At 38.3% G+C, this 13,486-nt stretch overlaps 1 protein-coding gene across 1 annotated transcript in view; it reads left to right on the forward strand.

Annotated features, from left to right (window-relative positions):
• The first annotated feature begins 8,060 nt into the window (after positions 1-8,060).
• trpm4a (transient receptor potential cation channel, subfamily M, member 4a) overlaps positions 8,061-13,486 on the forward strand; it is a 59,851-nt gene continuing 54,425 nt past the window's right edge. Inside the window, exon 1 of the mRNA XM_032586581.1 lies at positions 8,061-8,192. Within this exon, the coding sequence (XP_032442472.1) occupies positions 8,121-8,192 (72 nt within the window). The 5' untranslated portion in view covers positions 8,061-8,120. The remainder of the gene's footprint in view (positions 8,193-13,486) is intronic.

Here is a 13,486-nt window from a genome sequence, read left to right on the forward strand (position 1 = left end):
TCTCTGCTTGCATCAAATCTCCACCTGAGCAAATTCTATATAGCATTTGCTCACTTGCAAATTATTTTCTTCTCTCTCTCAACAAAAAAGTACAGTCACCTGGCAACCTCTCAGCTAATAGAATGAAAGTGTTTTACTGGGTGTGATTGTTTCCTTCAAGTTGGTATGCCTGTGTGGCTACTGTTGATTGTAGCAACCTGCGCTGCCCGCTGGGTGTAGGGAGAAACAAGAACCTCAACTTTCTGCTCCGTGTTACAATTTAGAGATAAGGAGTTTGCCCACACAGTCTGTGAACAATAGCTTTGCACTGACTTATATGACAGACAGTACGTCCGTGTTCTCTTCCTCACTAAATATCCACCAGCAGTGCGGTACTGATCAATCGCTAACAGTGGTTGTTCATCCAACCACAGAAAATGGATCCAGTGAACCAACCGTGTTACAACTTAGTCACGACATTCTATCTGTCCATCTATCATATAAAATTCGAAACCATTCTTAACTAAAAAACACCATAATCATACCTATTATTTGCTCAAATAGATAGAGCATAAATTTTGAATATAAGCATAACTGAAAATGTGTGATCTCAATTTATAGCTAAAATATACAATACTAAATTATTCTTAATTAAAAAACATCATAATCACACCTGTTATTTGCTCAAATAAACAACTTCAAGAGATTGAAGGGACAATTTCTTGTTTATCTGTTAGTGCAAAGGTAGAAAAGAGACAGATGGTATGTTTAGGATGTAAATAAGTACTTGTTTTGTTTTAGCCTGATTTTATGTTGTGAATTCCCTAGAAGGTTTACCTTCAGTTATGTTTTGCTTTTGTTCTGAAACACAGACTTCTACCACTTAGTCCTGTGTTTGAATCCACAGAACAATAAGAAGAATGTGGTGAAAATTAACTAGTGTGAATGGTGTGTTGTTGTTGTGCTACCAGTAATTAATTTCTGTTTCTTTTAGCTTTACATTTTTTAGTCTTTGTCTCCCCCGCCTGTGTCTAAGGCCTGAAGTGACCAGATTCTGACTTTTTTTTTTTTTGCCTTAATGCGCCCTGTATCTGATCTTTTCATGGCAGTCAGAAAAACACAGATCGGATTCTTTTGAATGCGATCCAGGCCACTTTGACATGTGTTCATAAATCCAATACTTTTCAAATGTGAGCTGAGTAAGTACGACCAGGTCACATTCATCAGACCTGAACTTCAATGATACTCGACAAACATCACTATTCTGCATCCTGATATGCGCAAGTGAGAAGAAAATCAACAACCATAGCTTACGATAATGATGATTAAGTTGTTAATGAGCTGGCTCTGGTTGGACAACAACTTTAAAATCGTAAGATATAACCGCTTACTTCTGCAAGCACTGAGCACTACTTTTTTTATGGCGGTTATCAAAACCCTGCGACCCTCTTTATGTGTGATGTTATTGCGCCCTCTACTGTGCAGCCTCTACTGTGCATGCATGTCACTTTGAGGTTGCTTGCAGTTCACACAGGAGATCCCATACAAGTCGCATATATTTTGAAATGTGGACAACTACACACACAAGAAAATCGAATTTCACAAAAAAAAATCGGAATTGAGCATTGAGGCCTGCAGTGAGAACATAGCCAAACTCAAGAGTGGATTTTCCCTCCCAAACAGTTGTTTGTCTAAAGGCATGTCCCAACCGCCTTCGTTAAATCAAGTAGCAATAGCAGGAAGCAAGTTTCCTGAGTTAATCTTGCTTCTGTTTCCTGTACTGTCTGCATAATCTACGATCACAATCTTGAAAGATACACACACAAACACATGAGAATCTTGGGCTGATCAACAAATGTTCACCATGTTTTTAGCAAAATCTGAATTTCTCTCTTGTGTCAACAAGATTTTGTTTAAAGTGCTAAAAAGACTTTAAATTAATGTCATTAGATGTATGCCTTTATGCAACAATATAGTGAAGAGCCAAACACTAAATGGCAAAGAAAAAGCACATTGACATCCTTGCACAAAGAAGTGTTTGTATAAAATCTTTGTCATCTTGAGGAAAGTTCTGTTTGGTTGCTCCACGTTTTGTAAAGTTTGTGTAATTTATATTGAAGGATTCTCCCCCTTGTGTTAAGGAAGTGACAGCAGGGTTCTCTGGAGAGGACATTTCTGATCCAACTCCACGATGTCTGCTTTAAGATGAATTTTATCTATCCTGATCTTGTCACTTTCCTTCTCAATAAAACCTCTTTCCTCTTTATTTGGCTTAAGATTTAAACATTTGTCCAAAATATCAAAAACCTCAACTATAACCACCTGTCCATGAAAACAGGCGATTATAGTTGAGCTTTGTTTACAATGTTCTAATTATGTTCAACCACTGAATGCCATTGCATAAAACAAAACCTTATGTTTGTAATTTTTGCATGTAGCTCTTCATTTAAAGCAGTCCCCAGTCAATATTAAAGTGCAGATTTATCCTCCATAGATGCTATGATTTAGTCCAGGGTGTGCTCCTTATTAGCATATAAACATGACAGTATGTTTACAGGATAACAGATATACATAACATCTTAACTGGTTTAGAATGATGGCATTTTGCTCTCTTTTGTATGTATTACCCTACTCTAAGGGACTGTAGTATTTTTCCTAAACATATTCACATATTTTTCTCATATGTGACTATGTTTTCCTGACAGCTCAGTTCACAGGGTGGTTCCTTCACATTCTTTGACTTGTGATTGAAAGATAGCAACCATTGATGTTGGATTTGCAGTTCTTAAGTGCAGGTTTAACCTCAACAACAAGAAAAACAATTTCTGAGCCATCCCTACGCTCAGGGCCACCGTACAAAGGGAATCAATATAGCTATCAGATTTATGCCATATATAACATAATTATTTTATTAGTATTCTACAAATCAGCGAAGTTAGAACATGGTGGATTCATAGTTTCAGCACAAATCAGCACAAAGATAGCCTTTTACAAGGAGTCTTCACAATATTGCCACAGAGACAAGCCTTTCTTTTTGTAACTGTATAAATAGGCAACAATATATACTCACAAGCCACTGTATCAGTTAGACTTTGGCAGATGTCCTTTGGGATCAAAGGTATTTTTGAACTGCATTTGAATAAAATTCTTCACAGCATAGCTTGAACATGATTTTATAAAAAATTCTTCAGAGATGTTGATAAGATTAGTCATGATAACAACTGTACTGTGGAGGCCAGTGAACTTGTTAAAGATAGATAGATAGATAGATAGATAGATAGATAGATAGATAGATAGATAGATAGATAGATAGATAGATAGATAGATAGATAGATAGATAGATAGATAGATAGATAGATAGATAGATAGATAGATAGATAGATAGATAGATAGCATTTATTGTCATTGAACAGGATTCAACGAAATTTCTATTGCAGCTCCCGTGCAAAAAGTCACATATATACAATAAATAAAATAAACAAACACACAATAATAATAATAACAATATATACAACTAAAATTAACTAAAGGCACTCAACCACACCAAAGAAGTAGCAGCAGGATATGTATGTGTGACTGCGAGGTTATGATATGTGTGGGAGGGGGGGGCGGCAGGGAGTAATAGCTCTGACGGCTGTGGGAAAGAAACTGTTTCTCAGTCTATTTGTTGTAGTCCATATATTCCTGTACCGCTTGCCTGATGGCAGCGGCACAAACAGTCTGTGGCCCGGGTGGCTGGAATCCATGGCTATGGATCCAGCTCTCTTCTTGACCCGGCCTATGTAAATGGAGTCCAGGTCTGGGAGGGGGCATCCCACAATGCCTTGTGCTGTTCTCACAGATAGATAGATAGATAGATAGATAGATAGATAGATAGATAGATAGATAGATAGATAGATAGATAGATAGATAGATAGATAGATAGATAGATAGATAGATAGATAGATAGATAGATAGATAGATAGATAGATAGATAGATAGATAGATAGATAGATAGATAGATAGATAGATAGATAGATAGATAGATAGATAGATAGATCTTTATTGTCATTGTCACAAGAACAACGAAATTTAAAAGGTGCCATCAGTCAGTGCATATGCTTAAAAACAAAAAATAACTGTCTCACAATTCACACACAATGTAAGAATTAACAAATAACTGGAAAAACCCCCCAAAAAAACAAATAAATAAGAACAGCCACATTCTCACATACATCATTCATGATGATTAAAGGTTGTTTTTGATTGCATTTAGTTTTGTTATTGCTATCGGGTAAAAACTGTCTCTGAGACGGTTGGTTCTTGTTCTGGTTGCTCTGTATCTTCTGCCTGAAGGCAGCAGTGTGAACAGAGAATGTCCGGGGTGAGAAGTGTCCTTTGTGATGTGTTGTGCTTTTCTTAGACAGCGGTCGCTGTGCAGGTCCTCCAGTGAGGGGAGAGGGCAGCCAATGATTTTTTGGGCTGTATTCACAACCGTTTGGAGAGCTTTCCTTTGAGCCGCAGTGCTGCTGTTGTACCATACGCAGATACAGTAAGTCAGTATGCTCTCTATGGAGCACTTGTAGAAGGACACCAGCAGCTTCTCCTTGATGTTGTTCCTCCTGAGAACCCTCAGGAAGTATAGTCTTTGCTGGGCCTTTTTTATCAGCTCGAAGGTGTTCATGTTCCATGTGAGGCCCTGCTCAATGTGGACCCCCAGGAAACGGAAATCAGCTACCCTCTCCACACATTTTCCCCCAATGGTTAGTGGTGTAATGTCCGTTTTATTCCTCCTGTAATCTATTATGAGTTCTTTTGTCTTTGAGTTGTTGAGGAGCAGATTGTTCTCCCTGCACCACTGCAACAGCCGTTCCACCTCACCCCTGTAGGCGGACTCGTCGCTTCCTGAGATGAGCCCCACCACTGTGGTGTCATCAGCAAACTTGATGATGGTGTTGCTGTGGTGGGCAGAGGTGCAGTCGTATGTGTACAGACAATAGAGCAGGGGGCTCAGCACACAGCCCTGTGGAGAGCCAGTACTAAGGCTGAGGGCAGTGGATGTATGTTTTCCCACCCTAACTCTCTGCTGTCGGTTGGTCAGTAAGCTCAGAATCCACATGCAGGTGGAGTGAGGGAGGCCCAGGTCCCCCAATTTGTCCACCAGTCTGTGAGGGAGGATGGTATTAAAAGCAGAGCTGTAGTCCACAAAGAGCATCCGCACATAGCTCCCCTGCTGCTCCAGATGTGACAGAGCAGCATGGAGGGCTGTGATCACAGCGTCCTCTGTGGATCTGTTGGCTCTGTAGGCGAACTGGTGGTGGTTGGTCAAAGCCAGGAGGGAGAAGTGCTGTGATGTGACCTCGGACCAGTTTTTCAAAACACTTCGTCACCACAGGGGATAGTGCCACTGGCCGGTAGTCGTTGAGGCAAGAGATGTGAGGTTTCTTGGGTATGGGGACTATGGTGGAAGATTTCAGGCAGGATGGGACTGTAGACAGGGCTAGGGACTGGTTGAAGATCCTGGTGAAGACTCCAGCCAGCTGATTGGTGCAGTCTTTCAGGACACGTCCAGGGAAAGTAACTAGTTTAAGATAATTTGAGCTTAGTGTCAGGGTGCATTAGCCTTTGTCCATTCAATTCAGTTTATTTATATAGCATCAATTTGCAACAAGTCATCTTGAAGAATTAGGTCATGCCCCCCATTGGAGGCTGGATTAGGAACAATCATATCAAATGATTCTTTAAAAAGTTATATATGGTGGAGCAGGGGGTTAGCACGACCCACGTTTGGAGGCCTTAGTCTTCGACGCGGACGTCTCGGTTTCAACTCCCGGTACAGGTGTTGTGCGCAATTCTGTTCCCCTGCGAAAATCTGTTTCCCCTGTGTCGGGAGCGCGCATTACAGCCGGAGAGGCAGATCTGACCATTTTCACGGCGCTTCTGATCGATTTCTCGGTAAAAACAACTCACACAATCATGTCAAGCTTGTAACATTTAGTTTAATCGGCAGCTCTTGTTTACAAAATTGTAAAAATAATTAAATAAACGAGGTCTTTTTACGCTGTTTTGTGTTATTTTAAACGCCAAGAGAATCGGTCTTTTTCCAACTTTTGTCACTTACGCCTGACAGAAATAAAAGCCAGTCACCAAAACACAGTTTTCCAACACGTAGTGTGTATTTGTAATTTTTCATTGCTGATATAAGAGGATGGCTGAAAGCATGGCACAAAAATTTAGACTTCCTGAAAAGACGAGAGTGTGGACTTTCTGGTAAATCCTGTTCTAATGTAAAATATGACAGATTACTGTATTAAGGAAATTTCTAGTATACTACAGAACAATATCACACATAACAATTTTTGAGAATTTGGCAACAGTTGCCCTTTATTCCCAAACGTTATGGGGGGAGGAGAGTAGAGAATGGATATTTCAGCTGCCTGAAATAATCTGTTCCCCCTCCATAACATGGGAACAAATTAATTCAGCAACAAGTCTTTAACTGTGCACACAGTCATTGGATTATATTGTGCTCATCTCACTTCAAAACTTCATAGGTCAAACAATGTAATTATGCATCTTGTGACAACACTAATTTATGTTGAAATGCGTTAAAATGTTGCCAATGGCAACATTTCACCTGTCCATTGAATTTTGATTTCTTGGACTAAAGCTATGTAAGCTTTAAACAAGTCCAACCCTTAAGAGTTTCTAGTATTGCTGCAATTTTTAGGGGTAACCCTCTGCCAACATATCAGAAGCAAATGAAGACCTTCTTGCCATAACTCCATAGAGGTGCATAACTTGCTAATGAGGGGATGTAGTATTCTAAAAAAGAATACTGCATACCATTCCAGCATTTAGGTGTGCTGGAATGGGGATCCATATTAAAGTTGGAGGACTGTAGCGCTGGAGGACTGGATTTGGTCACCCCAAATTAAATTAACATTTTGAAACTACAGAGCATTTCTACAAACATGTATTTCTGCAAATATTTGAAGTTGTTATGCCTTTTGGGGAATGCTTAGTGCTATTAAAGTAAAGGGAAGCTGTAATAATCATCACCCATGTGAAGATCCATCACATTTTTTGTTTCAGTTCTGTAATGATTTTAAGCAGCTTTTTATGTAAATTAGCAAGCTCATAACCAAACTGGTGCTATGTTAGCTGACTTATGTAAAGCTCTTAATCTAACAGAACTAAAATAAGAAACAAATATCCTACATAATTTGACCTGTATTGGTAGCATCCCTGCACCTATGAAACAGAACCGTGCCCTGTACCATGTTATTGTCTCATTAGGTGTATAATTATTAAGTGTGTATCTCTAACTATTTTTGATTAATGTTTGAAAAGACAAATAAATGGCTTTTTGTCATGTGACCGAGTTGATTTGTGGCAGGTCCTAGAATTCTATTTCCATCATTTTCATATCTCTGAATACTTTACATTATGGTTAAATATTATCCTGTAAAATGAAATATTTTTCTCAATTAAATTATCTGAATAGTCTTATTTAATCACTGCGAAACAAGCCACGTGTAAATATTGAATTTACAGCAAAATAGACATTGGAGGCAAGATATAAGGTTATAGATTTGCAAAGATTAAACATTTTATTGTTAATTTGAATAACGTGGTCATTAGAATGACACAAGTTTCAAAGCATTCTTTTAGGTCCTGTGTTACAAATCAGTTATTCAATATAAAAGATACTGCTCTTGTATCAAAAAATAACATAAGTTCTCACAGGTGTAGAGAAAATAAGCATTAATTGTTGAGAGAATACCCACATACAAAAACAAAACTGAATTCTGACTTTTTTTTTTCCAGTGGCCCTAATCCTCTTCTGTAGACTCTAGAATCTAGAGTCTAGATCGTTCTTCTTTAGGTTCAAAGATAATAACTTCAGTTTTGTTAATGCTCAGTTGGAGAAAAACCTAGTTAACCATGTCTGAAAAGGTAATGACTTGTTTTTTGTACAGAATGTCTAGCAATATGTTTTACCCAGAGTTTTCACGCTTCCTCTGTCACTGTCTTCCTCCTGAGGTGAGGGCTGTGGTGTCTGTGTGGGCAGAACCGGATAGAAGCTGTGGGAGGAGCTGCTGGACAAACAGAGCCGAGCCGGAGCTTTACCATCAGATGATATTCCGACGCAGTACAGCATGGTGGTGCAGCTGGAGAAAGACAGGGAGGGAGGCGGAGGAAAGGCTGGGAGCAAGAAAGAAAAGGATCAGGTAGGAGCGAATGAGGGAACATTTAACACCCATTCTATGCCTGTCAGGAGGAAACAACATCGCATTCCTTCTGAGTCAGCTGCAGGCAGGCCGAAGAGGGACACACCTGTAGAAAAAACGTTTCTGTGCTGAAAGGAAGTTAGAGAGACTTAAGTTAACTCACTTAAGTTTTTTTCCTCACACATATTGCAAAGTAGTTGGTAAGCTTGTTAAATAAGTTCAATATATAAACATAACAAAGGGCATTGATCATTGATCTGTAAAATATTTTTGTTGTTGCTTTAGAGTCTCTGAAAGGACTTAATTAAAGTCTACCATTATTCTAAAACACTGGAAACTGGGTGACTACTTGTTTTTGGTAGGAACATAGAATGTAGAAATGTTTGTAAAATCCACAAACATTAATCTGTCAGTTCTTTAGAGTTGTTGGTGCATATACACCAGTGTATTTACAGGGGCAGAGCAGATATGGAACACTGCTGCTTTCAAAACTAACTTAGGTAAGAAGTGCATCTCAGTTAGGCAGCTGGCTCCAGGTGGCTGCCTGTTAAATAATCAGCTTGGTACAATACTCTGTACACTACCATCAGCAATCACTGTCTTTTAAAAGAACGCACGCGGTAGAGAAAAGGGCGGTTGGAGGGGGTGGCTCCAGCACACAGCACAGACAGTTCAGAAACATTTCGGAATGAGAAAAAAAAGCTATTTATAAACAGATTAACTCATGTTTTAAACTATTTATTGCTGCCAGATGTATTGTGACTCAAAGTGCAGCCATTCTAAATGACGGCCTTATTGCAGCATATCGGCAGAATCTTTTAGCGGTATGCAGCACCTGACTGTACTGGCTTACTTTCACCCCCTGAGGACTGAATACTACTAGGTGGATAAAAAGCAGGCAAGCAACATGAAAAAAGAAAAGGGAATAATTTTATTGCTATAGCAGAGGACTTTAGATATGAGAAGCAATGAATGAGAAAAATGTTCAGAATGAGAAATTTTACAACTAATTCAAGTAAAGGTAAGACTGTGGTTTCATGTGAGGCAATATGTAATGTTTTTTTCAGGCTTCTTTGGTACTCATGCATGTTCTGGCCTGCAAAACCTTTTTCTTAACATGCAATGATGGTTATCTTTTATTACTGCTTCATAGTTTCACTTTGTTTAAACATGATTAAAAGTTTACTGTGATTGAAAACTGGTTCTACCAGTCTACTGCTGTATGCCTAACCAGCGGATTGCATTCAGGTAGTCAGTTCAGTTTTCACAGAACTGAGTTTTCTGTGAAAGTAAATTCGTGGAAAGGTATCGATGGCGCGGAAGAAAAACCTTTCATAAGCACAATAATTGAACCAGTTTGTCCTGTCCAGTTCTTCGAAGTCACATGACTATGTTTGTACAAGAGCTGACACGCATGCACAATGTGAGGATATGTTGGAATTCAATTATTTTACTGTTATCCAGTTGAATCCTTATTTTGCCTGCTATGAGAAACTAAAATTTTAAAATGGTGAAAATCCTTTAACATACATTTTTGGAGGTATCTTTGTTTTCATTTTCAACATGTCATGTTGAAATGAAACTTAATGCTCCTATAGGACATAAGAGCCAGATTTAATCCAACTCCCATTGACAGAAGAAGAAATATGATTATTTCAAATTTGTTATAAAGTCAGAGCAGACGTTACAGCCTCACCTGTGCTCCATGTGCCACCATAAGCTCAGGAGTTTCCCTGGATGCTTAAAGGTATTCAATTCACCAACTCTCACACCAGAAAACACAAGCAGCAGCACGGGTATATACTGTATGTATGTACAGTGTGATGATACATTCAATATGAAAACTTACTGTCATGCACTTTTTTATACATCATTGTCTATCAAACAAAGCTAATACACAGCTCTAATCAAGGCTATTTTCACGCAAAAGTGACATTTCAGAGAAAGGAATATATGCATGAACAAAAATGGTGTCTGAAGAATCATTATTTGGTTTGTGAAGTAAGACCCACTGAACAAAAATACTAAGATTGCATTCTAATTTTAGAAATAGAGTGAAAATAGTCTTGTTTAAACTTTGAAGAGATCAACTTCCACAGCATTGAGTTAGAGGTCATGTTATTAAAGTCAGAGACCATGCTGGAACAGCTTGGCTAAGGATGCATAGTAATCCAAAATGCAAAAAAGAGACAGTAAGTGTGAGTGTGAAAGCAGCCTCCTTCAGACATGAGACATTGGTCACTGTCATTTGGAGCAGACCAACAATTTTAACTATATCACAAATTTGCCATTAATGAGAAACAAAAAACAAGGCTGTCCTGATAAGCCCTCAGTGCCTTCATAGAAAATAAACGCAGTAGTGATTCCAAAAACCAAGTAACATTTGATTACAGATATATTAACAACTTTATTGTTATTTTGATCTTCATAGACAATACTATAATAAAATAATAAAAAAAAGACTAAACAGTACTCATGAGCATCCTTTATTGTTGTCTCTTCATGGGATTGGTGCGTTTGATTTATGGACTGGAACCAGGGCCGAACCAAGCCACAATTTGAGGCGCTCTATTTCTGCTAATAATGTGGTCGGCTGCAATCAACAGTCAGATGATTAGATCATTCACACTAAACTTATTGCATCTCTGACAGTGCTGGCTACATTATATCCTATATTCATGTATAATATAGGACACATTTATTGGTCAGCCGATTTATCTGCACCGATCGTCTTAACTTTGGGGGATCAGTGATCGGCCGAAACTTAGATATATTTGAAGCTGATCTTATCCACTGATCTTATCTACCTCTGCACAGGTTTAATGTATTCTTCTGCTGTGCAGTGAGAGAGGTTTGACTGACAGACTCGCCCATCAGGTCATGTCTGGATGTTTGCAGTTAACAATAGTGACTCCACTTTTGCAAACTGAGTGACTTTCTTGCTATATTTAGCAACATATCAGAGATTAAAAAATGGCATCAGCCAAAATCAAAATCAACAGGTAAGCAGGTAAGAGATTGGTGTAATTGGCGGTTGGACAGAAAACTGCAATCGGTTCACCCCTACTTAAGATGGAATACATACACATACATTCATGACATACAGTACTTTGAGTAAATTCATTTCTCTCAGGTATAATTACAATAGCAAAAAATTTTATTTATACCAGGTGAGTCTTTCTCACCTGAAAATGTGGACCTGTACTAGTCTGATTCAGTGCCTTCAAATAATTATGACAGGAGAAGTTTCACGTAACTTAGAAGTTAATGAAAAATGTTTACTGCTTAGCATGAAAATGTATGTGGCTAAAACAGATAACATACTGCCAACTACAGCTTAGAGTAGCTCATTGATATATTGATGCCATTGCCATGTAGCCTTACGTAAAACCATTTTGCTAGACAATGTCAACATTGATAAGTTTTAATTATCAAACACGCCATTTTGAACCCCATAAAACCAGAGAAAACGTAGGGCCAACGAGAATCAACTCATTTAAAGTTAATCTAAACTCTTTTGTTTGTCTCAATTCTTCTCTATGGAGCTCTGCCATCTCAGTTCTTGTAGCTGCTTCTTCCTGAAGGCGATCCATCCAGGAGTAGTTAACGTCGATGGTTCTCCTTATCAATCACCATCATGTCAGCCATGTGTTCCCTTCTCCTGTTCCCTGGGTAAAATGAATCAAGTGTAGCTTATAGCACATATGTGTAGATCAATAACACAAGCATACTAATAAACAGAAGAGTTCTTCAGCTTTGACAACTTTATTTGCCCCACGCTGTGTGTATTTATTTGGAATTGTTTTCTCAGAAGCAGCCGGGCGCTGACACACAGTAAAACCAATACAAAGTTTCTTCTTCCAGAACTAGAACATTACAACTGACCAAATGACACTACTTCCGCTACAAAACAAACAGTGATGTAGCACACAGCTCAGACTGTAAAAATTCTACGGCTGAACAAAGATAACTAGAGTGTTTTATCCATAACTTACATTTTTTTAAAATAATTTAAATAAAACACTTCTAGGATGCAACACAGAAAGAATTATGTAAAACAGACATATTACTTTATATGTATACACACTTTTTTTTTACCATTCAGACATAAAGAATTATAACTGGAATGCTCACGTAAATTAGACAAAACATAATTAGTTGTAAGTTTTAGACCTATACACACATACAGCCCTGGATAAAATGCTACTCTTGTTTTCTTCAAGTTTATTGTTCAGTTTTATGTCCTGTACAATAAATAGTTCATAACTGTTTAATTAGAGAATTGATATCTAGCCATTTTAGAAGAATGGAATATCCTATAATAAAATATTTTTTATTATCTCACAACGGTGGAAACTCCAGTGCAACAACAGCAAAATGAGAAACAATCAAAGCACATAGAGTCACGCAAAGATAAAATATATAAAAAAGAAAGGATAACGTAACCTGCAATAAAGACAAAGTTGGAGTATAAAAATATGGAGCTAAAACAGTCTCGTAATTCACAAATGCACAGATCAAGCTTCACAAATGCACAGAATGTTATGCATGCAGAAGCGCTAGCATAGCTCGGTAGCACAGTTTACTAACTTAGATTGTCATCTTATGTTGATTGTTGCACAATTAAATTGCTTAACATTAATAACCACAAAGGACTGGTGTAGACACGTCCCCACCAACTCTGGCCTGACGGGGACAATCCCGATCAAAATTTACACCATTTTTCCTTTATATTCCTGCATCTACTGTATTTGCGGACAGCAACTCGACAGCAGCTGCACACTCTGTTCAAAGCTTTAACAGCCTGTGGACGACTGCTTTTTAAAATGTCTTTGTAAAAATTAAATGGCAAGTTCGCTCAGTGAGTTAGTTGAATGGACATCATGTGACTTACTGTGCGCCACATGCGCTATTGCTTTGCATTGAGCCCTATTAAGGAAGAATAATTTAAAAATTAACTTTGGACAAAACGTTTGGCTCTCTCTTCCTTAATCCTCCGGGTCCTCAGCGGGCGGCGTGCAGGCACAAGGAAACAACAACACTGCGCGTTGACGTCACAGAAATCACAGAGTTTAATCCCATACAAAGCAACGCATGAATCAATCAACAAAGCTGCAGAGGTACAGAGATATGCATTCTTTACCTTATACAGACAAAGACAAACAAAAAACAAAACAAAGACGCGTCTTTGGAGAGAGCCGATGGAAAAAAGCAAAATAGTGGCAGCTCTCTGAATTTTTACTCCTGACATGAAGTCTTATACTGTAGGTGTGTTTTCCTGTTTAATATATTCA

Source organism: Xiphophorus hellerii, chromosome 16 (genome assembly GCF_003331165.1).
Source record: "Xiphophorus hellerii strain 12219 chromosome 16, Xiphophorus_hellerii-4.1, whole genome shotgun sequence".
NCBI classification, from domain to species: domain Eukaryota; kingdom Metazoa; phylum Chordata; class Actinopteri; order Cyprinodontiformes; family Poeciliidae; genus Xiphophorus; species Xiphophorus hellerii.